This window comes from Grammomys surdaster, unplaced genomic scaffold, assembly GCF_004785775.1.
Source record: "Grammomys surdaster isolate TR1022 unplaced genomic scaffold, NIH_TR_1.0 219, whole genome shotgun sequence".
Lineage (NCBI taxonomy): Eukaryota > Metazoa > Chordata > Mammalia > Rodentia > Muridae > Grammomys > Grammomys surdaster.
Genome location: NW_021604664.1, coordinates 2,053,168 through 2,079,964, shown reverse-complemented (window position 1 = coordinate 2,079,964; position 26,797 = coordinate 2,053,168). Strand labels below are relative to the sequence as shown.

The 26,797-nt window shown below is 53.4% G+C and overlaps 3 protein-coding genes across 3 annotated transcripts in view; 1 reads left to right on the top strand and 2 right to left on the bottom strand.

The window, feature by feature from the left end:
- Grin1 (glutamate ionotropic receptor NMDA type subunit 1) overlaps positions 1 to 22,843 on the top strand; it is a 25,282-nt gene extending 2,439 nt beyond the window's left edge. Inside the window, exons 2-20 of the mRNA XM_028772830.1 lie at positions 2,723 to 2,899; positions 4,991 to 5,053; positions 5,899 to 5,999; positions 10,705 to 10,826; positions 10,899 to 11,073; positions 12,037 to 12,181; positions 12,279 to 12,362; positions 16,425 to 16,566; positions 16,647 to 16,774; positions 17,016 to 17,180; positions 17,255 to 17,373; positions 17,489 to 17,601; positions 17,675 to 17,823; positions 17,929 to 18,086; positions 18,255 to 18,416; positions 18,824 to 18,933; positions 19,021 to 19,166; positions 20,411 to 20,521; positions 22,775 to 22,843. Of these exons, the coding sequence (XP_028628663.1) occupies positions 2,723 to 2,899; positions 4,991 to 5,053; positions 5,899 to 5,999; positions 10,705 to 10,826; positions 10,899 to 11,073; positions 12,037 to 12,181; positions 12,279 to 12,362; positions 16,425 to 16,566; positions 16,647 to 16,774; positions 17,016 to 17,180; positions 17,255 to 17,373; positions 17,489 to 17,601; positions 17,675 to 17,823; positions 17,929 to 18,086; positions 18,255 to 18,416; positions 18,824 to 18,933; positions 19,021 to 19,166; positions 20,411 to 20,521; positions 22,775 to 22,843 (2,439 nt within the window). The remainder of the gene's footprint in view (positions 1 to 2,722; positions 2,900 to 4,990; positions 5,054 to 5,898; positions 6,000 to 10,704; positions 10,827 to 10,898; positions 11,074 to 12,036; positions 12,182 to 12,278; positions 12,363 to 16,424; positions 16,567 to 16,646; positions 16,775 to 17,015; positions 17,181 to 17,254; positions 17,374 to 17,488; positions 17,602 to 17,674; positions 17,824 to 17,928; positions 18,087 to 18,254; positions 18,417 to 18,823; positions 18,934 to 19,020; positions 19,167 to 20,410; positions 20,522 to 22,774) is intronic.
- Positions 22,844 to 23,709: 866 nt separating this feature from the next.
- Positions 23,710 to 25,024, bottom strand: Lrrc26 (leucine rich repeat containing 26). Its single transcript, XM_028772974.1, has 2 exons — positions 24,228 to 25,024; positions 23,710 to 24,151 (listed from the first exon to the last, which is right to left on the bottom strand). The coding sequence occupies exons 1-2, from the start codon at positions 24,898 to 24,900 to the stop codon at positions 23,832 to 23,834; spliced, it is 993 nt and encodes a 330-aa protein (XP_028628807.1). The 5' UTR covers positions 24,901 to 25,024; the 3' UTR covers positions 23,710 to 23,831.
- Positions 25,025 to 25,736: 712 nt separating this feature from the next.
- On the bottom strand, positions 25,737 to 26,797 carry Tmem210 (transmembrane protein 210). The gene is made up of 4 exons (XM_028772782.1): positions 26,686 to 26,797; positions 26,396 to 26,531; positions 26,130 to 26,159; positions 25,737 to 25,968 (listed from the first exon to the last, which is right to left on the bottom strand). Exons 1-4 carry the CDS (start codon positions 26,771 to 26,773, stop codon positions 25,779 to 25,781), a joined length of 444 nt encoding a protein of 147 aa, XP_028628615.1. The 5' UTR covers positions 26,774 to 26,797; the 3' UTR covers positions 25,737 to 25,778.

Sequence of the window (26,797 nt, the reverse complement as noted above, 5' to 3'; positions counted from 1 at the left end):
GTGGTCAGCTCCAGGTAGCACAGAAGTAAACCACTCATAACCACACACACATACCTCACACTGAATAGGTATCGGTACACAAGTTACCCACACTCAATCACATTGAGATGCAGGCCTATGACAACTCAGTCACATGCATGTTTATATGTGTTCACACTCACCACACATCAACACATACATATTTATGTGTTCACACTCACCACACACTAGCATGCACACTTAAGTCCCACGTGCTCACGATGTCACGCTTTCACACCATCCCACACACTCTCCCATGCAACACTGGCATCCTCACAGATGCTCTTAGAGTCACATGGACTCAGGATGGTTCCCAATGGCAGGCAAAAAGACCAGTAACACCCCCTTTGGGGAGAAGAGGGCTTCAAGGGTTAAACAAAGGGGTGAGCAGGGAGCTTCCTAGGACAAGTGGGCTTTGAATACAGCAGTGAAAGAGTTGGAGAGAAGTTTCTAGGAGCAGTAGATGCCTGGATGGAAAAGTACTCAGGGTAGACAGGGATGCTGTGGAGACCAGCTTAGCCCTCTGAAGTAACATAGGAGATGGTACACAGGGTAGACAGCTGTGGCAGGAGACCACATGTCTCAGGGGCTAAAGGATCTCAGCTCAACATTCTGGAGAGCTCTCGTGGCCCAAACGTTGGTCTAGCCTCCACTCAGTTGGGCCCAAAAGCTGAAGAGTAGCTACTAAGTTGTAGGGAGCCGCAGCCCAGAGACACAGGAAACTTGCTCCAGATCAAACAATCTTTAATTTTTCATGATTATATGACACCCTATCAACTGGGATGCAATCCTGTCACCTACCTGTGGTATGCATTTTGGGGTCTAGCTGTGGTTCCGAGCCCTCTGTTTCCTCCCTCTCAGGTTGTCCAGATGTCACTGCACACTGGGCTGGAAGGATGACACAAAACAACCTGGAATGGATAGAGTTCTGCAGATCCCAGTAAATGTGGGGGTGGTGGTGAGAGAGTGTGGGGAGGGGGCAGAGAGAAGGCCTTTTCTATGGATCTTAGTGTTACAGCTCCTTTAGGAGAGGGCCTTTCCCACGACCTTCAGTGAAACAGCTCTCTAAAACAATCTTAGCTTGTGTACAAAGCCCACCTTTATTCAGGGTGGGCTTGTATGCATACACTTTATTTGGGGTGAACTAAGGGTTATATAATTTGAAGGAAGGACATGAGAATATCCAGGGTGCACATAGGTCATTGGCTGAAGGCTAAGGTACTGAGATGCCTCATTAGCATGGGGAGGCACTCCAGGAATCTCAGGATACTCCCACCTACCCTTCATCAGGTAGGTGGTAGGGTTAGGGTCCTGTGTGTCCCCGGTAGAGAAGAGGACGCCCTGCTAATCTAGTAATGTCAAACTTCTACCCGAGCATCAAGGTTTCTTGTTTCTGGACACCCAGTGGCCTAACAGACACCATAGCCTTCTCCCCATAACCTGTAGACTTGAACAGCCTACAGCCATCAAGGAGCCATGTGGAGACAACCAGCTGATACCTGGGATCAGTCAGAGGGCTAGTGGGCTGCACAGTAGGTCTCCAGGTCTCCCCGTGCCCTCTAGAGTCTTCCTGTCCAGAGCCTACAGTTCTTGAAAAGTCTGCCTTAAGGCAGGGAGACTGACCATTCAGGCCCAAGCATGTGGTGGATCTGCCATTTGGTGACAAAAGGGACTAAGAGGGAGGACTTGTAGGAGGGCCCATTGGGAGAGGGTCAGACTGAAGTCAAGGGCCTCACATACCCAGGCACCTAAGCCACTCTTTGTATGCCGTGAGGAACATGCTCTCAATCTATGCCTCTTGACCATTTGTTCTCTGGAACACTTTTACCCTCATGTATAAAAGAAAGTGGTGACCAAGGGAAGTGAAGTAGCTGGGACAAACAAGAAGCCGGGAGGCCCCATAACACAGCTGGACTAACCTAGAGACTGACCACAGGTCAACCCATTGGCCTGTGTAGGGCCAACAGTGGGACCAAACATCACAGGCACACTCCAGCCCCGGGTGGCTCCAACTCAAAGTCAGCCTTCTGCTCATCACACAGACCTGAAAGAGCGGGTCTGCAATGCAAGCTGCCTGCAGCCAGTCGCACAGGCAGGGATTCTATCCCTCTAAAGCACTGCCCCTGGCCACCAAGAGGGAACTGGTGAAAAACTAATCTAGAAGCATCAGAGGTTCAAGAACAGTGTCAATCACAAGCAAATGGAAGGAGCTGTGTCCACTCAGATAGACACAGACAGGCCCTGGCAGCTAGGGTAATTTGAGCAGCAGCACACCAGTAAGCCACAGCCTCTGACTTGAGGGAAGAAAGACGTTTGACCCCAAGACAGAAGACTTACATATAAATGTAGTTGTTATTTTCTTCCCAGCTCCTGGAATGGCACCCAGAGCCTTGCACTAGGCAAAGGCTGTACAACTGAGCTGTACCTCCAGCCCAGAATACAGTTATTGAAACTGGGAGTGCAGTGTGAGGCCCACTGAGGTCTTGGAGAAGCTTCTATGGTCAACCTTTCTAGGGGAGTGCTGGTGGGAAGGTGGCAGTCACCCTAAGAACTGAGACTCTTCATTTATGTCAGGGTGCCTTTACTCTTACAGTAGATGCTACAGGGAGGGGTAAAGGCAGGTGGGAGGAGGTCACCCCATCAATGGGAGAGGGGAAAGCCGACTTAGCCTGGCCCTGCCTCAGCCTCTCGGTCCCACCCACAGAGTATCCACCTGAGCTTCCTGCGCACTGTACCACCCTACTCCCATCAGTCCAGTGTCTGGTTTGAGATGATGCGAGTCTACAACTGGAACCATATCATCCTGCTGGTCAGCGATGACCACGAGGGCCGGGCAGCACAGAAGCGTCTGGAGACACTGCTGGAGGAGCGTGAGTCCAAGGTGAGGCCCTAGCCCTCGACGAGGTCCTTGTCCAGCAGGAGCAGGCGGGCCATGCCATGTCTGTGGCTCCTTGTGAACACTCTCTCTCCATCCTGCATGCTCAGCACCACTGCGTCTGGCGGCGCCCGCCCCGGCCTGTCCTCGGCTCATTTCACTTGCTTTTGCCATTAGTCGAAATCTCCTTCGTGTCAGTCCCTGCTGCTGGGGCTGGACCACCTGGAGCTCTGCAAACACCCCTGTCCCGCCCCCCACCAGCCTCAGGCCTCCCTAGCCCCAGCTGAGGCCCCAGTTAGACTCAACTCAGGACCGCCCCAGCCCCTCTCTGCCAGATGCCAAGTCCCATCTACCTTTCAGGAACGCCCTGTACAGTCTCCTCCCCAGAGCATTGGGATACAATCCATGTCTCCTCACAGAGGCCACATCCTTCTAAAAGCCTGCTGCCTCATGGCTGGCAGCTCACAGCCCTCACTGAAGCCCCGCTCATCTGCAGCCCCATCTCCACTTGGCTCCTCAGGCTTACACTGTGTCCTGCCTCCCTCCTCGGGGCTTAGCTCTGCATCCCTCATGCTACTATGTAGACACTAATCTCAGGGTACACATACACTCCCATCTCAGCCTAGCCCCCAGTGTGTGCAACTGCCAGAGACCAGAGCCAGGATTTGAAGTAGAAGGGGTCAAAGTGACCCCTATACCCTTCCTTGCCAACACCCATGTCGGCCTAATAAGGACCTGGCCCCTGACCCCCTCAGTCCCAGGACACAGAGCACCAAGAAGCAGCTGGTTGGTACTTTTCAGGTAGCAGAGAGGAGGAGGCCTAGGCTGGGGAGGGGCCCCAAAAGACAGATGGGGGAGGGACATGGGTGGGAGCATGTTCTGCCTGCAAAATCATAGCTGGCCTCATCATACTTAGCACCAACCATTGTCTCCCCACACCCGAGGTGCCATCGGCCTCTAGATGGCGTAGAGGGCATGGCTTGGGGGTGGTGGGAGTTGAGGCTAGAGACAGGCCTAGGGCGAATCCTTTAGAGTGGTCCATTGAGACTGGGAAGGAGGGCTGGTTATTAGCACCAAGGGCTCTGCCTCCGCAGATAGTCCCACTCTCAGAATCCGGCAGGCTCCTTCATACTTCTGCCACACACACTACCAACCTACTCACATCTTCATCAGCCTGACCCCTGCACACCCAAACCACCTGCTTACCCTCTCTCTCCCTCTCTCTCTCTCTCTCTCTCTCTCTCTCTCTCTCTCTCTCTCTTTCTCTGTTTCTCCCGCACGCGCACACACGCACACACAGTTATTTGGTTCTTAGGTATTTTAGTGGTTTACCACAGGTTTTGAAAAGATAGCCTTCAGTCATCTCCATGTACTTCTGCACTGTGCTAGAGAATCACATACAAGTGACCTGTGACCTGGCTCACCCTTACCTGTAACCACAAGCTTAAACACCCATGCACGCACGCGCACACACACACACACACACACACACACACACATGCTTAGGCTATACCGCCTGCCCTTGCATCACAGACTGTCATAGATTTACCTTCTGTGGCAGGAGCATACCACTTCTGCAGGCATACACATACACACCCAGTCTCAGACACTACTGTGGGCATTTGGGTGTGAACATTCTGGTTAGTGAGACAAGAACAGGAGGGAGGAGGAGGGGAAGGAGTGGGAGGGTCATAGGGACAGGGCCCTGCAAGCTGCTCCTCTTTCACTAAGAGCTGATGTGGGTGGGGGTGGGTACTGCTGGGGCCACACAGCAGGTGCATGACAGGGGTGGGGGTGGCAGGCGGGAACCTCAAGGGTGGTGTGGACAGGGCTGCCTTCTCTCCTGAAAGAGACTGTTTCCAAGAGTATAGCTCCAAGGCAGGGAGCCTCTGTGGCCCTTGCCCCTGTGTCCCCTACCCCCTCAGCTCCACTCCTGCCCCTAGTCCCACCCCGGGTCTCGGTGTTTGCGAGCTCCAGGTACGTGCCCGTCTGCAGACGTGCCGAGGAGGTGGTGTGATTGCTTTAGCGCCGTCATTTTCAACCGTTTATAATCTTCTTCTGTGTCTGCATATTTTCTCTGTGCACATTATTCATCAGAGTAAAAAAAGGAACTATGAAAACCTCGACCAACTGTCCTATGACAACAAGCGCGGACCCAAGGTATATATGCATGGACGTGCACGCCACCCACCGACTAGCGAGCCCCGGCCTGCGGTGCCTCAGCCACTGGGTGCTTTCTGGCCCCACCGCGCCGAGCCGAGCCGCAGGCCTGAGCAGTGAGGAGAGACAGGTGGTGAGGCAGGCAGCAGGCAGGCAGGAGAGGGCAGGGGTGGGCGGTGTGGGTGTCTGTGGCCCACCCGCCGTGACCCTGGCCCGCATCCTCAAGACAAGCACGGTCACAGGAGGCGCTGCTCTGGGAAGTGCATGAATCTCCAGGTCCGCCAGGGTTTCCTAGTGGAACCCAGGGAGGGAGCCTGCCCACGTGGTCACTTCAGAGTTTGGGCCGCTCCTATAGGAGCAAGAGGAATCAGGTCTGAGCTGAGATCTCCCAAGGTTTTGGAAAAGTCAGCCCCATCTTTCTCTGTTCCCAGTTGCATTCCAAAACTTTTCTATTTCCTGTTCGCTGCACGTCTTTCTAAGTCTCAATCCACTTCAGCTTGCATGCTCAGTGCAAAACAAAAACAAAAACAAAAAACCAAAAACAAACAAACAAACAAAAAAGGAGGACAGGAGTGAGATGGAAAGAGAGACCTGGAGAAAGCAGACTGAGAGAAGAGCAGAGCTTGAGTGAGCACAGGACATCCAGCAGGCTGAAGAAGAGACAGGCAGCAAGGACAGGCCAACGCAGAGGAGAAGGCAGGCGCACAGTGCAGGTGGCAAGGACAGGCCACAGCAGCTCTAGCTAAGCTGCCTCGGGGTTCCTAGCAGCTTTGGCCCCACTCTTGCCGCTGAGGCACGATGTTCCCTTTCCCAACTACCTGCTAACGCTCCTGCTCACACCACAGGCGGAGAAGGTGCTGCAGTTTGACCCAGGAACTAAGAATGTGACAGCTCTACTGATGGAGGCCCGGGAACTGGAGGCCCGGGTCATTATCCTCTCAGCAAGGTGAGTAGGCTGGCTGACTGGGTCCCAGTTCCACCATCTGGGCTAGGTTTGGGGCACTACTGGGCAAAATGAGCTTCAATTTGAAAACCAAAACCAAAACAAAACTTCACTTGGGGCTGGAGAGATGGCTCATTGGGTAAGAGCACTGGCTGAGGACTAGGGTTCAATTCCCAGCACTCACATGCAGCTCACAAATGTCTGTAGCTTCACTTCCAGGGCATCTGACAACCTCACACAGACATACTCGCAGGCAAAACACCAATGATGTAAAATAAAAATAAATAAATCTTTTTTTTTTTTCAAGACAGGGTTTCTCTGTGTAGCCCTGGCTGTCCTGGAACTCACTCTGTATACCAGGCCGGCCTCGAACTCAGAAATCCGCCTGCCTCTGCCTCCCAAGTACTGGGATTAAAGGCATGCGCCACCACTGCCCGGCCAAATAAATAAATCTTAAAAATAAAAAGGTTGGGCTGTAGAGATGGCTTAGAAGTAAAGAGCACTAACTGCCCTTCCAGAGGTCCTGAGTTCAATTCCCAGCAACCACATGGTAGCTCACAGCCATCTGTAATGGATCTGATAGATGCCCTCTTCTGGTGTGCCTGAAGACAGCTACAGTGCCCTCATATATGTAAAATAAATAAATAAAAAAAATTTTTTAAATCTTCACCGAGGAGAGCTGTACCCCATCCCATCTTCTTCCTTCTCTCCTGGAGCCTAGCCAACTCCTCATCCTCCATTCCTTCCTCCCTAGGTTTTCCTCCCTTTTGCAGTCGAATAGGACCATTTGCCACTTGCCCTAAAATCAGCTTTGGGGGTTGGAGATGCAGTGCTAGGAAGCCCATAGACTGGGATACATAGCTATGTAAATATTCTAAGGGCTGAGGACAGAGAAGGAGCGCAGCAAAAGTCACATGCAGGTGAACAGTTTAGCCCAAACTACTGATGAGAACTCATGAAAAACAGGCTAGACCTGGACAGGGCCTGCCTCCCACCCATTTCAATGTTGTGAAAGTGTACACAGTCCCTATTTGCAAACAACTAAGATTTCTGGTAAAGGGGAGCCTGAGACCCATGGAAAGGAAAAACAGGAAGCGAAGTGTGGCAGCCCGAAGGGACAGTGGAGAAGTCTAAGTGGGTCCAGTCCGTGATCTACCCAGCTTTGCTGTGCTCCAGTAGAGTGGAGAAAAAACAGCATATCGTCCAGCTTTGGGAAATGCCACAAATCCTGCTGTCCTGATGGCAGGAAAGGGACAACCGTGCTCAGGCACAGGATAGATACTATTTGCAGATTTAGTCAACAGACTGTCTCTCTGTACATAACCAGATGTACACTGCCCACTGTTCACAGATTGCAGGGTAGGGCAGCCAGGACTCAGCCTGAAAAGCAGACCATGTCTTCATTCAGATGGAGGGTCTGGAAGTAGCTGCCCCACTATGAGGGTGATAGTGATCAGATGTGGTGTGGAATAATATCCTCAGCTTCACCAACACCCCCAGGAGCGTCAGGAAGCAGGTGCCAATTGTCCCACTACCAGTCCAGGCACTTAATAGTCCACAGCCACACTGCAGAGCCACGGACCAGTTGTTCTTGCTGTTCCTCTAACGCAGTGCTTCTCAACCTTCCTGGTGCTGAGACCCTTTAATCCAGTTCCTGAAATGATCTCCACTGGAAAATTATTCCATTGCTACCTCATAACCATAATTTTGCTACTGTTATATAAATTATAATGTAAATATCTGGTATGTGACCCTGAGAGGGGCTTAACCCATCGGTTGAGAACCACTGATCTAACTGCATACTGCATACTTTGGGTGAGGGATGGCCCAGGGCTCCTAGAGAATGGATTACAAATCCATCCAGATGAGGCCAGGGATGCTGCTCAGTGCTCAGAGCACCTACCATGCATCAACAAGGCCCTAGGTCCAATCTCTAGCACCACATAGAACCAGGTATGATGTTGCATACCTGTAATCCAAGCCCTCCAGAGGCAGAAGGGTCAAGGGTTCAAGATCATTCTCAACTACCTAGCAAGTTCAAGGACAGCTTTGGCCACATGAGACCCAATCAGAGGGAGAGAGAGAGGGAGGGAAGGAGTGAGTGAGAGAGAAATGTGTCCAGAAAAGAGAGCAGGGCAGAGAAGGCCTTTGGAAGGCAAGCTCAGCCCTGGTTGACCAAGGAAAGCCATGCTCAGGAAAAGCCTCACCTATTTTCTGATTGTTTGTACTTCTCATCATAGGGCTTGAGGGAGATTTGTTGAGTTTGGATAAAAGAATGTTTGGTATGGTGGGCAAATGAATAAATACAGCAGTCCAGCAAGAAGACTTTCCTGAGGAAGTTATTCTCTTAAAACATAGCTACTCACTATTAGGCCCTTTCATAATAGGCAAAGCCAACATCTGCTTGACTTCTGTCTTATAATGAGGGCAAACAAGACACAAGGCAGAGAACAACCATTCATAGAATCGCACCACACCCAGGCCCCAGCAGAAGAGTGGACCCTTGCCACTTCCTGACTAATAATTTTCAGTACTAACTGCAGCTGAAGGGAATCTCCTCTTTCTTGGGACATAAGGCAAGAAGGACCTCCTCCATGTTGATGACCCAAGGGTTAAAGATGAGCTTGGCAAACATGGCTCTATCAAAGAAGTCACAGGAAGAAGGGTCATGGTGGTTAGGAATACTAACATGAATGTGAGCTGCATGGATACCACCCACCAAGCATACAGCATTCACACACAAACATGCACATATTGGCATGCACCACACTCTTACCATGTATACCCTCACAGCCCACATGAATATACTGCATGTTACATATGTGTTGAGCTACAGCCACAGCCACAATCCACACTGCTTTTTAAACCTCAAAGAGCCCATGGAACCTCAAGCTTGTGCATGCCAGCCGAGTAGGCCCACTGCTGAGCGCCCCGGCCCTCCCCACACTTTAGCCCCTTCCTCACAAGAGAGTTTGTTTTCCAGACTTCATTTGTCTACAGGATACACAAAACTCATCTCCAAAGCTTTTGGTCTTTATTTTCCTCACCCTGTCTTTACTGGTGTCACTATTTCTGTAAAATGGTCAGATGAGGTTTGATAGATCAATCAGATCTCTTGTCTATAACTATTTCATTAATCACAGTCATTCCACCAAGTGACATTGTGTAGCTGTGAGTTGTGTTGGGAAGATGGGGTTCTCTGTCAGAGTTGGTGGTATAGCTGACGTCAGATATGCTTCTGGGCATGTGTGGTGTTGGGTGATCCCTTCTGCGCACAGCACCTCTGTCGCATGTTATTGTTTGTTTGTTTGTTTGTTTGTTTTGAGACAGAGCCCCTCTATGTCCTTGAATTTGTTGTGTATACCAGGCTGGCCTTGAACTTGTGGAGCGTTGCCTGCCTCTGTCTCCCATGTGGTAGGATTAAAGTCATATGCTACCACATTTGGCTCTGGCATATATTCTTGTTGAAGTATTACCTAGGTTGGGGTGTGTGTGTTTCTGTGTGGCTTACATCACCAGCTGCATAGTCATTTAGAGCATTTATTTTGGCTAATTAATCATTCAGAAAGTTGTGAGCAGGCTTCTCTGGGAACTGGGGGTTTTCTTGGTTATGAATCAACTGGTATCAAAAGAAGCCAATAGAGCTGGAGAGATAGCCTAGAGCTCGCAGAGGACATGGGTTCAATTCTTAGCACCCACAGTGACTCACAGCCCTTCATAACTCCAATTCTAGGAGATCTGACACTGGCATCTAACTGCCATAGGCACTAGGCACCAGTTCGGTGCACATAAATGCATTGTGGCAACACTAATACACATGAAATAAAGTTGAGATAACATTTCTAACAAAGAAAAATAACACAGTATCAGGTAACTCACTTGGCTTCACTGTAACTTTCAAACATGCACTGGAGAACCAAAGTGCCAGTCATAGTTGAGCCTTGAACAGAAGAGTCTGACAGGTACAGGGTAAGGACAGGGTCCTCACTGGCTACGGGAGACCAGGAAAACCCCAGAGTCATGGCTATGACCCGGCAGCCCCAGTCTCAGGAGACTAGGTCCCCTGTGTCACTGTCCACAGTAATTACTCATGAGGACACCTCATGTCCCTGTAAGGTGAGGCTTGTCCTGGTGGCCCTGGCCTTGGATGTCACAGGGTTATACCTACCCTGGGTGGTTTCTCTTCTGCCCAATAGTATCTTCAGGATGCTCAGCTTAGCAACTAGAGCACTGGATCCTACTCAGCCCAAAGCCCTCACCTTGTCATTTCATACTCTTGAACGTAGAGGTCCACAAAGCCTTTGGCTTGCCTAGAGCTTACTGGGTCACAGGGTCACAGTGGACTACCCAGGCACAGACCCTACCCTGCCACTTACTGCTATGTAACCTTACCTTTAAATGTCTTCCTGTAAGGACACTGAGATAGTTCCAGCATAGTATTTGAAGCACAGAACACGTGCCCAACAATGAGCCATCAAGAGTTCGGGAAGTCATCTTCTACCCTATTCCTGCCTCCTAAAGGCCGGAGCCCAGCAACTTAAGACTGGAAAAGCCCTGGGTCCGCCCTGTTTTCCTGTACAAACCTCCGGGTCTGGCTGCAGGAAGGGTTGTGGGCATAGGCAAGTTCCCCAGAGCACATGAGAGGGAGAGGCTGTGGATGGGGTAGGGAGACCTGGAGTCCTGGCTCGTCACCGGGTCTGCCCCACAGTGAGGACGACGCTGCCACCGTGTACCGGGCAGCCGCGATGCTGAACATGACCGGCTCTGGGTACGTGTGGCTGGTGGGGGAACGCGAGATCTCTGGGAACGCCCTGCGCTATGCTCCTGACGGTGAGTGCTGGTCTGTGGGGTCGCCTGGGACTGTAGGCCGGTCCAGTCTCTAAGCTGCAGGGTCTCGTGCAGGCATCATCGGACTTCAGCTCATCAATGGCAAGAACGAGTCGGCCCACATCAGTGACGCCGTGGGCGTGGTGGCACAGGCAGTTCACGAGCTCCTAGAGAAGGAGAACATCACTGACCCGCCGCGGGGTTGCGTGGGCAACACCAACATCTGGAAGACAGGGCCACTGTTCAAGAGGTGGGCGTGGTTGCTATCAGTAGGTGGGTGGAGTCAGCTCTTAGATGGGGGGATGGGCTGTTCTTAACCGGGGGAGGACGGGATGGGGGGGTCCGCTCTTCCAGGGGTGGTCTAGCCGGTCCTATCTCGGACATGCTAACTGGTTAGTAACCTCCATCGCAGATCTATATTCCTAGCACCACATCTGTCGTTACTGTGATAATCACCCCCCTTTCTCACCACTACTGCCCTAATCTCCCTGTCACTGAAATTGTAGCTGCCTCCATTTCACCCCTTCCTGTCCACACTGCAGATTTTACCTCACTCCCCACAGTGCTTGGTGCTCCAAAAGGAAGTTCTTGCTGCAGGTGGGGACTGGGATGTTCAAGGAACACAGAAATCCAGAGTAGGCGTCCATGGACAATAGAGATTCAAGGCTGACCAAGGGAAGGGCTGCAGAATCCCAGAGCCGCTGTCAACAGTTTCCCATGTATTGCTGCAGTTACAGGCTGCATACACATACCAGTGAGTGCACAGAACTCAGAGAGGAACATGACACATGTATGCCACAAGCACATTCATAGGGGTGACCCTGTACTTCAGTTGCATGCACACAGACTCACCAATATGCTCCACTGAGCAAACATCCAGCCAAGCAAGCCATCCAGGGGCTCCATCTACTTCCCCCATTGGATGACAAACGGGCCTGAAGTTCTCTGGGCCTTCCCTGTAAAACCACCATGGAGGCTATTACAATCACATGTTTTAATCCAGAGAAGCCTTTGCCATGGCTTCAGGTGCAGTAGCTGTGCTGTCCATCTGGTGCTGGCCAGCGTGCACCATGTCCTCCACTCCGTGTGAGGAGCTACCATCTGCTAATCTTTCCTTTCTTGAGACTAGGGCAGAAGGGCTGGGAGCTTGGGCTACTCGGAAGCCAGTAGGAATGGGTGTTCTTGATAGATCTAAGCTATCCTCTCTTCCCAGGGTGCTGATGTCTTCTAAGTATGCGGATGGAGTGACTGGCCGTGTGGAGTTCAATGAGGATGGGGATCGAAAGTTTGCCAACTATAGTATCATGAACCTGCAGAACCGCAAGTTGGTGCAAGTGGGCATCTACAATGGGACCCATGTAGGTGGGGGTCATGAGGGGGTGGGGGCTGGGGCCTTAGGGTCCTGGGGCCAAGACCCCTGCGTGGCCACCCTCCATCTCATACTCCCACCCCCAGGTCATCCCAAATGACAGGAAGATCATCTGGCCAGGAGGGGAGACTGAGAAGCCTCGAGGATACCAGATGTCCACCAGACTGAAGGTGGGGGATGCCGCTGATGCACCCCAGCATTCCCATCTGCAACACTTCATCTATTCCTTCAGGCCAGGAGGAAAGGGGATGAGGTCACAGAACACAGAGAGAAGAGGTGGAAGGTGTGCCAGCACCTGGCTCTGGCACACATGGCAGAGGAAGCTGGAGTGGAGGTGGGGGAGGAGGAGCAGCAGGGTCTACCCAACAGGGTCTTTGCAGTACTCTATCCTGGCCTAGCTCTAGTAAGTCTGAGGAAGAACTGACAGAGGCAGAGGAATGGTGGGTGGGTGCTTTGGGCCCCAGTGCAGAGTTTAGCTTAGAAGGTACTGTCTCGAGTGTCCCGTTTCTCCTTGGGCACCCAGGAACCCCTTCTTAAACTGGCTTCTTCCTGTATAGTCTCTTTTCCTCAGCCTGATTTAACACTTTCCTTGGGTTCATCCATGGACCCCTCCCTCTGCCTAAGGCTATTCTAAGAATTCTTCTTCATGTTGAGCCATGGCAGGTGCTCCCAGCTCTGATACTGTAGATCACCAAAGGCAGACTCTGCAGTGCCATGTGCCTAGCCAACCTTCCTTTAGTGCCTTTATCAAATATCTCAGCCTTTCTAACTCTCTGAGCTTACCCCTGCCACGGGGGCTCAGTCTCCGGTGAGTACCTGTGTGCATCTCCCACAGGACAGTGACTGTCACCTTACCAATGTGGTATCTGTTTGCAGTTCAGGCCAGTTGAAAAGTCTGAGAGTTCTGGGTGGTGGTGGCACAATCCCTTTAATCCGAGAGGCAGAGGCAGAGGCAGACAGATCTCTATGAGTTCGAGGCCAGCTTGGTCTACATAGCTAATTCCAGGACAGCCGGGGATACACAAAGAAACCCTGTCTTGAAAAACCAAGGGGAGGGGGGCTGAAAGCTGCAGCCACACACCAATAGCCAGAAGGACCCATCAAGGTGCCGTTGGCCTCACTGGCTTGTTCAATTTTATTTCATATGTATGTTTTGCCTGTCTGTATATGTAGGTACCATGTGCTTTCCTGGTGCCCACAGAGTTCAGACTATCAGATTCCCTGTAACTGGAATGGATGGTTGTAAGCCACCATGTGGGTTCTTCTGTAAGACCTTCAGGTGCTCAGAACTGCTCACCCACTTGTCTAACCCCATCACTAATTTTTTGACAGCACTAGCAAATACACTTACATAATAGGAAAAAAAATATGGTCCTGCCTCCTCTTGACTCTTCCTTCTCAAGACTCCCAGTGAGGGTACCTCCTCCACTGCCTGTCACCATGCCTTGATTTGCTGTCCACTCCTGCCTGGGCTGCCTACCCCGCTGTTCTCTGCATCTGATACAGACCCTCAGCAACTGACTGTATTCCACTCTGGCATTCCCCCAGACTTCTACCTGTCCCCGACTATGAGACTGTGGACCCTAGAGAACAGGGAGGAAGAATATCAAAGCTGAAGTCTGGGCTGAAGAGGCAGCCTTGAAAAAGAAGTATTAACTAGGCATGGTGGAGCATGCCTTTAAACCCAGCACCCAGATGAAAAAGAATCAGTAGTTCAAGGTCCTTCTCAGCTACATAGCAAGTTGGGGCCAGCCTTGTCTCTGTGAGGCTCTTTCCTTTTTTGTGGGGGGACATAGAGAAGAGTTCATTTGGCTTACACCTCCATATTGTCTTTCATCATTGAAGGAAGTCATGACAGGAACTTAAACAGGGCAAGAATCTGGAAGCAGGAGCTGATGCAGAAGCCCTGGAGGGGTGCTGCTTATTGGCTTGATCCTTATGGCTTGCTCAGCCTGCTTTCTTCTAGAACCCAGGACTACCAGCCCAGGGTAGCTCCACTCACAATGGGCTGGCCTTTCTCTCATTTAATGGCTAATTAAGAAAATGCTTTACAGGCTGGCCTACAGACTAATCTTATGGAGGCATATTTTCCTTTTATTAAAAATTAATTTACTCTTTTCTCATGTATTACATCCCAACTGTACTTTCCCTTCTGTCTATGAGGCCCTGTCTTAAAAAAAAATAGAAAGAAAGAAAACCATACCAGGCAGTGGTGACACACACTTTTAATTCTGGTACTCAGGAGGCAGAGGCAGAAGCAGGTAAATCTCTGTGAGTTCAAAATTAGTCTGGTCTACAGAGCAAGTTTCAGGACAGCCAGGGCTACACAGGGAAACCTTGTCTTGAAAAAACAAACAAACAAAAAAAAAACAAAATAAAATAGAGAAGATAAACCAGACTTCATATAATATTTAATGCACCCATCGGTAGTTTCAGGTGTTTGAATTCTCATTACAACACATTTTCAAGGAATTGCCATTTGCTGATGAAAATGAGAGAATATTTGTTGTGTCATGAAAAGGTACACACCTTCTCCCCATTCTCATTTGCAAATTCTAACATTAAATTTTCTTCCTTTGGGTGGAGAGATGGCTTTTCCAGAGGACCTGGGTTCAATTCCCAGCAACCACATGGTGAATCACAACCATCTGTAATGGGGTCTGATGCTCTCTTCTGGTGTGTCTGAAGACAGCTGCAGTGTACTCACAGGCATAAAATAAATAATTCTCTAAAAAACAAACAGAATGCTGAGGTGGTAGGATACACCTTTAATTCAGGAGGCAGAGTTGGGTGTATTTCTGTTAGTTCAAGGCCAGCATGGTCTACACAGCCAGTTCCACATCAACCAATATTGTATAGCTAGAACTACAAGACCCTGATGCAAAAAAAAAAAAAAAAAGTATGGGGACTGGTAAATACCCAGTGAGTCACATAAATTTGGATCCCAGAACCCATGTAAAAGTCTGGACATGACTGCATACTGTACTCATCATAACCCTGTCCTTGGTGGATGGAGTGGGCAGAGACAGGTTGGTCACTAAAGCTTGCTGACTAACCAACCCAACCAATTACTGTGCTCCAGGCTTAAAAGAAAACTTGCCAATAATAAAATAATAATAATAATAATAATAACAGCAGCAGCAGCAACAACAATAAAAAACAGTGGGACTGGAGAGATGGTTCAATGGTTTAGAGCACTGGCTGTTCTCCCATAGGACCCAGGTTTAAGTCCCAATACCCACACAGCAGCTCCCAATCATCTGTATCTGTAGTTACAGGGGATCTAATGTTCTTTCTGACCTCTGTGGGCACTGTATGCACCTGGAGTACAGACATGGATGCTGACAAAACACCCATACATGTAATATAGAAAAAATAAATCTTTAAAGAAAAATAAAATAGGGGCTAGGAAGATATCTTCTCAGAGGTTAAGAGTACTTGTTGCTCTCCCAAAGGACCTGGGTTCAATTCCCAGCACCCACATGGTAGTTTACAACTATCTGTAACATCAGTTCCAGGGGACCTTATGCCTCCTTGTGATTTCTGTGGGCTCCTGCATGTATGTATACACATATATGTACTCAGGCACACACACACACATAAAAGTGTAAATAGTAAGAGTGATAGAGGAAGACATGGCACATTAACCTCTGGCCTCCATGTGCATTTGCTCACATACATGAAGACACAGGAACACATACATACATACATACATACATACATACACACATACATATAAACATGCCTTAAAGGTAATTTTTTAAAAGACAAGAATTAAAGACTGAAGGCTACATGCCAGTGGAGGCCAGGGTGGCTTGGAAAGGACATGGTCTTTCTGCTCCCTGATGGATCAGAGAGAGTAAGTACCTGGTGCACACTTACTGCATAGCAGCACTGTGATAGAGCAATGGATAAGCTGTGGCCTGAGGGAAAGGGGCCACGGAAGTGGACACAGCATTGCGGGAGGCATTTCTGATGAGTTGGGAGATGGCTGGGAACTTGTCTGTGCCCTGCTCTAGCTGCCCCCTGGATCTGCCCCCAAGGGCAGCAGGCAGGCAATGCCAACCATGTCTGGATGTGGACTGACTGAAAATCAGGGGGAGGCTTTAGGCTTGGGATTTGATGCAGCACTGGGAAAACATGAAGAAGGAAGGTTGCTATGTGCTGAGAAGTTGACACTTGGAGACAACCAAGGCCAGGTAGCCCAGGCTAGCTCTTACCTTTCCGTGCAGATAGTGACAATCCACCAAGAGCCCTTCGTGTATGTCAAGCCCACAATGAGTGATGGGACATGCAAGGAGGAGTTCACAGTCAACGGTGACCCAGTCAAAAAGGTGATCTGCACGGGGCCTAATGACACATCCCCAGGAAGCGGTAAGTGCCAGGCAAAGTGTAGCAGGGCAAAGGGTCTCCAAGTCAGGGAGCCATGGTTAATATTCCCTAACTGTCCATAGCACGCCACACAGTACCCCAGTGCTGCTACGGCTTCTGCATCGACCTGCTCATCAAGCTGGCCCGGACCATGAATTTTACCTATGAGGTGCACCTGGTGGCAGATGGCAAGTTTGGCACACAGGAGCGGGTATGGAGTGAAGGGGGTAATGGGAGGGTCCTGTGAGCTTAGATGGATTAACTGGAAAGCCTACGGCCCGGGTGGAGCCTTTTTAGTGGGGGCTGTTGGTTGGGGCTGGGTTTCAGAGGTCAGCTAGGTGTGAAGTGGGAGACGAGCTCTCCGTGTGCCAGGCCGACTGTGGTATAGGAGTCCTCGTTCAGGGAGCCGTGGCCATCCCATCTGCAGCCCCACCGGTTCTGTCTCTTTGCAGGTAAACAACAGCAACAAAAAGGAGTGGAATGGAATGATGGGAGAGCTACTCAGTGGTCAAGCAGACATGATTGTGGCGCCGCTGACCATCAATAATGAGCGTGCGCAGTACATAGAGTTCTCCAAGCCATTCAAGTACCAGGGCCTGACCATTCTGGTCAAGAAGGTAGGTAGGGACCAGGTGGGGATGGGATGGGGCCATGGAAGGCCCAGGTGACACTGACCATTGGTCACCTGCAGGAGATCCCCCGGAGCACACTGGACTCATTTATGCAGCCTTTTCAGAGCACACTGTGGCTGCTAGTGGGACTGTCAGTTCATGTGGTGGCTGTGATGCTGTACCTGCTGGACCGCTTCAGGTGAGCACCGTGCAGAGAGCCAGGCTCCTCCATGTGTAGGGAGGGCAGAACTGGGCAGGGCTGGGCAGAGCTGCCTCTCCTGCCCTCTCTCCCGCCTTCTCTTTGTACTCCACAGTCCCTTTGGCCGATTTAAGGTGAACAGTGAGGAGGAGGAGGAGGATGCACTGACCCTGTCCTCTGCCATGTGGTTCTCCTGGGGTGTCCTGCTCAACTCTGGCATTGGGGAAGGTGAGGTTAAGCCCAGGGCCTGCATGGCTGCATTCCCTGCTTTTCAGGAGCCGACCCAAGTCTCTACCCACAGGTGCCCCCCGGAGTTTCTCTGCACGTATCCTAGGCATGGTGTGGGCTGGTTTTGCCATGATCATTGTGGCTTCCTACACTGCCAACCTGGCAGCCTTCCTGGTGCTGGATCGGCCTGAGGAGCGAATCACGGGCATCAATGACCCTAGGGTGAGGTCCCTGGGTAGGGGTTGGGGGGTCAAGAGGTTAAGAGGGAGTATCTGTTTTGTGTGGGGTTTGGGGGGCAGCCACGAGCTGAGGTCTCTGTCCCCGCAGCTCAGAAACCCCTCAGACAAGTTCATCTATGCAACTGTAAAACAGAGCTCGGTGGACATCTACTTCAGGAGGCAGGTGGAGTTGAGCACCATGTACCGACACATGGAGAAGCACAATTATGAGAGCGCAGCTGAGGCCATCCAGGCTGTGCGGGACAAGTGAGCAGGCAGACCGAGGGCCGCCCTGGCCGGGGGCGGGATGCTAGAGGGACGGGCAAAGGGGAGCCCCTCACCCAGGAAACTCAAGTGAAGACTGTCTACTGCAGTGTGAGCAGGGTGGGGCGAGCAGGCTCCGCAGGGCTCCTTTGACTCTGCCTCTGCCGGCAGCAAGCTCCATGCCTTCATCTGGGACTCAGCTGTGCTGGAGTTTGAGGCTTCACAGAAGTGTGATCTGGTGACCACGGGTGAGCTGTTCTTCCGCTCAGGCTTTGGCATCGGCATGCGCAAGGACAGCCCCTGGAAGCAGAATGTTTCCCTGTCCATACTCAAGTGAGTCTGCCCCGTGCTGGAAACCTCCTCTCCCTTCTCCATCTGCTCCAAGAGCCTCCCACAAGGTTGGGAGTCCCTGGTGCTCCAGGGGCAGCACACCAAACTACTCCACTCCAGGCTGAGAGCTGTTAACTAGATACTGTATCATGTGGAGAAAAAGTCTTAAAGGACTCATTCCACCCAAACCATGCATTAACCCCATGGGGGAGCCTCCCCATTACCAGCCCAGCAGAGGCTACAGGCCTCCCCAAATAGAAAAGCCCCACTTGGACTGCAAGTCCTGGTCCAGTGTTGCCTCCCCTGTGAGCTCTGCCCATTCCCAGTCCTTCCCCCTGAATGCCCCGCCCATTCCCAGCCCCACCCCTGCTTCCAGCCCTGCCTTTCCTTTCCCCTTACTTACTACCTAGGTCCCATGAGAATGGCTTCATGGAAGACCTGGATAAGACATGGGTTCGGTATCAGGAATGTGACTCCCGCAGCAATGCTCCTGCAACCCTCACTTTTGAGAACATGGCAGGTGCGCCTTCCATGCTACTGTGATGCTGGGATGGATTCTCTTGGGGCTTTAGCCTCTGGGCAGGCAGCTGAGGATCCCTTCACACAGGGGTCTTCATGCTGGTGGCTGGAGGCATCGTAGCTGGGATCTTCCTCATTTTCATTGAGATCGCCTACAAGCGACATAAGGATGCCCGTAGGAAGCAGATGCAGCTGGCTTTTGCAGCCGTGAACGTGTGGAGGAAGAACCTGCAGGTAGGACAGGCCACCCTCCGAGGCCTGGCGTCCAGGGCCCCGCCAGGCCACGGCCCTACTCTTTCCCTACAGGCCATGGCACTGGCTCTGGCTCATGGGCAGGACCGGTGCTAGAAGCCATGGCCAGGGGCAGTGGTGAGTGTCCCCAAGGCACAGGGGCAGCACAGGCAGGGGCTGCCTGCAGGCGGCCACCCACTGCCAAGCTGGGCCAAGGGAAGCCATGCACCCAGCTTCAAGCCTCTGCCTGGCCGCTCTGTCTCCAAGGTCAGCTATTGGCACCCAATCCATAGGAAAGCAAACAGGCAGGGTAAGACAAGGGCCCTCCTGTGTATAGATCATGAATCTGAGATGCACTTAAGCCTCTATCACCCAAGCACTTTGACACCATTTGGGGACCCCCTTTTCATGCTGTGTCTTGCTTCGTGACTCCAAATCTAAATGGGGCTGATCTGCCTCAGGCCACACCCATGTGGATTTGTGGTTGCAGGGATGAGGCTGCATGTGGGACGGTCAGAGTCCACCAGGGAAAGGGATAGGGTGGGCAGTGAGGCTCAGAGAGACCTGAAGACTAGTGGCCAATGGTCAGGTTCCGATTCACTTGTCTCTTCTCTTTCTCTGGGTGTCTTCCTGGAGCTGTGTCCTGAGCTGACATTGACATTGCAATGAGGGCTGTGGGCAGACAGGGCTATTGGAGCCCCCACACCTTTCATCCACCCATTCTTGCTTTTGGCCCTACAGGTCCCCTGGGGACCTGGCCACAACTGTCCAGGGCTATGCTGGCCAGCGTCCCCGGATCTGCCTCTGTCTATCACTCCAGTTCCAACTGGACACTTCCTCGGGTCCTTGGCCCTTTCCTGGTGTGTGCCCTTTGGGGTCAACAGCCTCTGAACAGAAAGGCTGGTGCGGCCTGAGGGGGAGCTCTTCCTGTCCTCAGGGGCTCCTCCTTCTCATGATGCCTCTAAGCCAGGGCCACCCAGGAGCCAGGGAGCAAGGCGGACATCCCAGGAAGAGTCCCATCAGGACCCCCAAGCCCAGACCCAGCACAAGCAAGGACAGGCCCAACCCCGGGCAGAAGAGGCCACTCTTGAAAGTCTGGCTGTTGGTCCATCTGTTCAGCACAGTGAGGCAGGCAGGAGTCAGGGCCTGAGTGACCGGCCAGGCCTGGCAGCGGCCCCAAGGAGCAGGCGAGGGCAGGTGTGGCCACCACCCTTAGTTGTCTAATCGCTTATACATATTCATTTTAGGATAGAAAGAGTGGTAGAGCAGAGCCCGACCCTAAAAAGAAAGCCACATTTAGGGCTATCACCTCCACCCTGGCCTCCAGCTTCAAGAGACGTAGGTCCTCCAAAGACACGGTAAGGGGAAGCACCCCAGTCCCGCGTCTCTGACTCCTCCCTTGCCCCATGTCTGTCTTCCTCTCCCTTGCCATCCCACCCCTGCCCCCATCTTCAACCCTGGCCATCTGTGCCAAGTCAGTCTTTCACTCACCCTCCACCCATTAAAGGGTGATGTCCTTTAGAACGCTCCAGCCCTCTCCTTAAGCCCTCACTGGTCCTCAGCTTCCCCATGTGTCTCCACGTTAGTCCGCCCACCTCTCTCCCCATGCCATGACCCACACACCATCTGGAAGCTGTGTTATGTTGTTGGTCAGTCAGTCAGCCTCACTGCCTCTCTGGGCTCCCTGGACCCTGGGAGCCAGAGTAGCCCTGTGCCAGGTGGCCCTGCCAGGAGGCCACGCTGCATCTGTTTCATCCCTGTTTCTCTTGCCTCCACATGGGGCTTGATGCCTTCATTCTTGCCCTGCAACAGTCCTGCAGGGTGTAGCTGTGATGTCCCATCCGTCCGTCTGTCTGGCCACTGGCCCCGCCCCCCAGACACCTGTCTCACCTGTCTCACCAGAGCCATGCGTGTTGCATCTTCCATGTGGTCTCTGTGTGGGCCGGGGGCTGGGGGCCGGGCCTGGGTCCATCTGGGTGGACGACTGGGGCCTAGCATTGGCACTGACCCTTGGTCACAGGGAGACTGTCAGGTGGGGAGTGGGGTGTTGCCATGTTGAACAGGTCCCTGACAGAGGTGTGGCAGCAGCACCAGGTGATCTGAGCATGAATAGGATATCCTTGAAAGTCCTGGGGCCTGAGCACCTAAGGAAGGGAGGCTAAGACCAGTGCTTCAGCTCAGACCCCCAAGCACTGCCACAGGCCACTGTCAGAGTCAGACCTTCTGCCTTCAGAGTCAGATCCCTGTCCCCTGCCTTGGGCAGCATGCCACTGCACCAGAAATACACACTCAGAAGAAAGTCCTCCAACAGGCTCCCTGATCCTACCAAGTTACCCTCTAGCCCACAGGAAGCCCTCTAACAAGTGGGGAGTGTTACCCACAGGGGCTTGTGTCCCACAAGGAATCTGGATCTGTAGTTACACATCTATGTCCAGGAAGAAAGACAGACAGACAGGATTTGGCACGAAGCAAATGCCAGGTTGAAAGTACTAGGATGCTCCAGAGAGACCCACAAGGCCTGGCTGCTCAGTTCTACAAGGGCCTTGGTTCAGGAAGAGCGGATGAAGAGTAAGGATCTGTGGTTTGCACCAACTTGAGGCTCCAGGAGCTGCTGCAAACACTTGCCTCACTCAGATCAGGGAAAGTGGGCAAGGTCTGTGCTACAAGTTCTGAGCCAGAAGCCCCACAAGGAGGCACAGGGGAGAGCAGGCCAAGGGAGCTGTTGGGCTGGAATTTGTGTGGGAAAGGGGAAATCTGACAGAGAAGACAATCTGTACTTTTGGGGCCAGGTGGCCAAGGTGGGGAAAGTACAAAAGTCCTGCAGGTGGCAGACCATTTTCAATGGGTGTCACAGAGTCTTGGGGCCCCATCTGGAGCTGGCCAGGTACAACTCAGAGATCTACGTGGTTCCTTTCTGGGGACTTGCTCTCAGTTCAATCTTTACCTGAGCCTCCCTGGGCACCAGGGACCCCTTCTTCCGGGCCATCTGGAGCTGGCCCCACCCTGCAGGGTTGACTTCTGGGAGCTGGGTGGGGGAGGGCAGTCCAGCTCCAACCCTGTCTCTGGGGCTGGGTGCTGTTCAGAGGGAGGCCTGGGTGGGGGCTCCTTTGGATGGGGTGGGGTCGGTCCAGCTGCTGAGATCCTCTGCCCCTGTCCTGTGGCCGGTCCGGGCCAGGGCAGCACTGGGCGCTCAGGGCTGGGATCCCTGGTGGCCGGCGGGGCCAGCAGGTATTGATTGTTGGTTCTTATTTATAGAGCACCGGGGGTGGACGCGGCGCTTTGCAAAACCAAAAAGACACAGTGCTGCCGCGACGCGCTATTGAGAGGGAGGAGGGCCAGCTGCAGCTGTGTTCCCGTCATAGGGAGAGCTGAGACGCCCCCCCCCCCCCCCTCTGCCCCTCCCCCGCAGACAGACGCACGGGACAGCGGCCTGGCCCACGCAGAGCCCCGGAGCACGACGGGGTCGGGGGAGGAGCACCCCCAGCCTCCCCCAGGCCGTGCCCGCCTGCCCGCCAGTCGGCCGGCTGGCCGGTCCACCCTGTCCCGGCCCCGCGCGTGCCCCCGACGTCGGAGCTAACGGGCCGCCTTGTCTGTGTATTTCTATTTTACAGCAGTACCATCCCACTGATATCACGGGCCCGCTCAACCTCTCAGATCCCTCGGTCAGCACCGTGGTGTGAGGCCCCCGGAGGCGCCCACCTGCCCAGTTAGCCCGGCCAAGGACACTGATGAGTCCTGCTGCTCGGGAAGGCCTGAGGGAAGCCCACCCGCCCCAGAGACTGCCCACCCTGGGCCTCCCGTCCGCCTGCTCTGCTGCCTGGCGGGCAGCCCCTGCAGGACCAAGGTGCGGACCAGAGCGGCTGAGGATGGGCCAGAGCTGAGCCGGCTGGGCAGGGCCACAGGGCGCTCCGGCAGAGGCAGGGCCCTGAGGTCTCTGAGCAGTGGGGTGAGGGGCCTAAGTGGCCCCGGTCGGAGGAGTCTGGATCAGAAATGGTAGCTCCATCCTTCCTCCAGCCACTACCCCAAGCTACAGTGGGGGCCCATGGCCCCAGCTTGCTAGGTCACCCTCCACCCCTCCTCCAGCGCCTGCTCTCTGCAATCTGATTTCCACCTCTCTCCTGCTTCACCTCTCTCTCCCATGACCCTTCCCCACCCCATTCACTGGGCTGGCTCTGACCTTTCCTAGGGCTAGCCTTCACTGCCCTAGTGGCAGTGCTTCCCAGGGGTGCTCTCTGGCTCCCAGATGTCTAGGGCTCCAGACTCCAAGAGGGCTGAGCTTTCTCTTCTGCCTGCAGCCACAATAGGCTTCCTCAGACGCTGGCTCATAACGAGCCCCGCACCTTGGGCACCAGGGAGCGCCATCCGCCTCCCAGTCCGGTGTCACTCACCCACCACCTTGTACATGACCAGCTCTCCCAGTGTCCAAGCGCGTGCCTTCCCCGAGCCACCGGTGCGCAGCAGCGCGCTGCCTCTCTGCCCCAGGGACACCGGCGCGCACAGCCACCCCAATCCCGGTATTCAGTGGTGATGCCTAAAGGAATGTCAGAAAATTTCCGGGTTTTGTCTATTGTTGACGCCTACAGGGAATGTGAAGGGAGGATCAGGGATTTGGGGCGAGTTTTCAAAGTGAGGAGCACTGCAGGAGCGCTAGAAACAACCGCAGTCCCCTTAGGCTTGGATAGCTGGTGTCCCTGGGCTCCCAGCAGCCTCCAGAGAGGCTGAGCCCCCGGGTTCTAGCTGTCTCCTCAGTAAGTGGCGCACTGTGGTGCGGCGGTGGCAGCGCCGTGCACCACAAGCCGTGAGCACGGAGCCCAATGCCAGGCAGACGGCCAAACTGGCAAGGAAAGAGACTGGCCCGAGAGCATAGACCACCACCAGGTCTCGCGCTGCGAGTGACTGAGTGCACTGTTTGAAGGCGGAGTCCGAAAAAGCTGTCAGAAGGCTGAGCGTCTGGAGTCTTGGAGACACGCAAAGCAGGGTCTCAGTTTCTGCGGGACACAGGAGTGGCATCAGATGGCAGCAATTGCACCAAACATTATTCGTCCTGCGCCCCAGATGGCTCACCTGAGGCAGGACGCGGGTGCTTACGCAGCCAGGTGCAAAGCGGGCGCAGCGCGCAGTTGCACGCCCAGGGGTTGCCATGCAAGCGCAACTCGTCGAGGGCAGGCAAGCTATTTAGTAAACCCGCTTCAAGTGCCGATAGTGAATTGTCCTGCAGGCTGAGCACCCGCAGTAATGGGAGCGGGCCCAGGATTGAAGGCTCCAGGAATGCCAGTCGGTTACCCGCTAGGGAGAGGAAACTCAGTGCGCGCAACGGCGCGAAAGTGCCAGGAGACAGAGTTTCCAGCTGGTTGGAGCTCAGGTCCAGCCATTGCAACACTCCCAGACCCCAGAAAGCTCGCGCGTGCACCAACCGAAGCCGGTTGTCCCTCAGATCTAGGTTTAGCAGCGCGCCTGCATCAGCGAAGGCACCTGGAGGCAGTACGCTCACGCGATTGTGATCCAGCAGCAGTGAGCGTACTTGCCAGCTCAGCCCCGCTGGTACCGCCGGCAGCGCGAGTGCGGAGCAATTGGCCTTGCCGCCTAGTGAACATGAACATGCCTCGGGGCATTCGGGGGCCACCGGGGATTTGGAAGGGGCAGTTCCAATGTGCTCCTGGGTCCAGACTCGCCTCAACGACAGCAGCAGCAGCAGAGAGAGTTGCGGCGGAAGCCGCGAGAAAAAAGAACCTCGCATGGGGGCAGCTCGAGAACACAAGGGGACCTCGATCCCTGTGAGGCTTCGGAGTCCAGGTGACCCAGAGCTTGTCTCTGCCTTGCCTGCACAAGTATCAACTCTCTTGCCCTAGCACAACAGTTTCCGTCCCACCGCTGCTTCCTCGACTTGGGCGGGGATTAGGCACAGAGCCAACCCAGCACTGCCAACCACCTGTCCAGAGCTCCAGTCTTGGCTCGGCCTTGAGGTGGGAATAGAGCTGATGAAATCATTGGCCTCCCCGTGAGACCTAAAGAGCAGGATCAAAGCCACCAGTGCTGTATAGAATGCAGTTCCCAGTGCCTTGCTCCATACCCCAGTCGCAATTCCATTCCTACTCAGCAAAAGGACCCCACAGATACTAAAAGGACCCCAGTCTCTTAACTGTACATTGGTGAAAATGTAAACACATGATGGAGCCTAACCGCAGAGGGAGAGACCTGGAAATGTAGGAGGGACGACACATCTAAGGCAAAAGAGGAAGTGTTGAAAAGACGTTGCTTCCACCCCCTCCACCTTGGAACCCTTGAGGACAGTGTCAGTGGAAAGGGCACTGGCCTTAGGCCAGTCAGTGCAGCTCCCTTTTGGTTTGCCAGCTTACAGGTCCTGTCTTGGGGAATCTGGAAAGGTGGGAGGGCCCAAGGTCAGTCATCTTTCTAAGATCAACAGTAGGAAAGTGCAAGAAAGAGCTGAACTGGCCAGCTGGGCTAGGAGCTAGAAACCCAAGGGTGTGGCTCAGTAACTCAGGGTGGAGACACCCACCATGATTCATGCACAAACACTGCCTCTTGAGGGACATGCAAGAAGGACAGCACATAATCACTAAATACTGTTTAATTCTCCAGCCTAGCTGCCCTCCACTACTGTGGAGGTAGGGGAGGAGGGGGAGGGGGTGGAGGTGGCTCTAGAGGAGCAGTCATGGTCATGAGGCCTTGGTTCTCCAAGGACTGCATCATGGATACCTCCAGATCAGGGTCCATGAGGTGGGACTCCACGTGCACCGTGTGCAGGTCTATGCTTTCTTCCTGGACCCCATAGGGCCCCACCAACCTGCATGATGGACTACATCAGCATGAGCCCACAAGGCCTTGGCCACCCAGGGGAAGCCAGCCCTTGAGGACACTGCTCTCAATACAACTGTGAGCTGCACTTCCAGGAGGGGGCAGAGAGAGGACACGGCTCACCCTTGAGACTTCCTCTAACACACTTACCTGTTTTCCGAGTGTCCAGGGCACGTGTCACTGAGGAGGACAAAGGCAGGTGTGAACTCTGGAGAAATGCTCATTCCACATGTCTGGAAGTCCCCTGGAACATCTTCCTAAAACCCTCACACCCAACACACGCCATGGAAAACACTATCCCCAGCCTCTCAGCCTCTCATGACATAACCACCCCAAGAAGAGGCCCCTCAGAGCGTGACTAACAGCCCAGGGCTAACAGCCTCACTCCCACTGTGCCCAATCCCAAGCTCACGCACCCCTTGGCCCGAAAGACACCAATCGCCACAACAACGAGGGCACAGAAGCAGCTGGCACTGACACCAGCCAGCACCACAATGAGGGCAATAAGGGCCTCACGGCTGAGGCCAAGGCTGCATTCACAGTAGGTTCCAGCTGCAGAAACAAGGCCACAAGACCAGAGGCCAGTCACCTGCCTGTGGAGGACCTCAAGTCCACCCCCACCCTGTGGCCCTTGGAAGGACACAAATGGCTTGCCCTGCCTGGAAAAGGGAGGGGCTCTGGCTGGAGGGCTAATGGCAGAAGGCACCTGAAGCAGGGATGATCAAAAGGGACAGATATATCAGGCCAAGGGGGCTGCCAGCTGGGCAGGAGTCAGGCTGGGGGCAGGGGGCCATGTCCAGTCCCCAGCCCCACCACAC

What these genes read in the sequence shown, in the direction of transcription:
- Lrrc26 (XM_028772974.1), bottom strand. Translation starts at nt 24,900, where the DNA reads ATGCGAGGTTCTTTTTTCTCGCGGCTTCCGCCGCAACTCTCTCTGCTG. An exon ending in GCACCCGCGTCCTGCCTCAG is followed by an intron (nt 24,152 to 24,227) that starts GTGAGCCATCTG and finishes TGTGTCCCGCAG; the next exon opens with AAACTGAGACCCTGCTTTGC.
- Tmem210 (XM_028772782.1), bottom strand. Translation starts at nt 26,773, where the DNA reads ATGGCCCCCTGCCCCCAGCCTGACTCCTGCCCAGCTGGCAGCCCCCTT. An exon ending in GGTGTCTTTCGGGCCAAGGG is followed by an intron (nt 26,160 to 26,395) that starts GTGCGTGAGCTT and finishes TGTCCTCCTCAG; the next exon opens with TGACACGTGCCCTGGACACT. An exon ending in CCTGGACACTCGGAAAACAG is followed by an intron (nt 25,969 to 26,129) that starts GTAAGTGTGTTA and finishes TCCATCATGCAG; the next exon opens with GTTGGTGGGGCCCTATGGGG.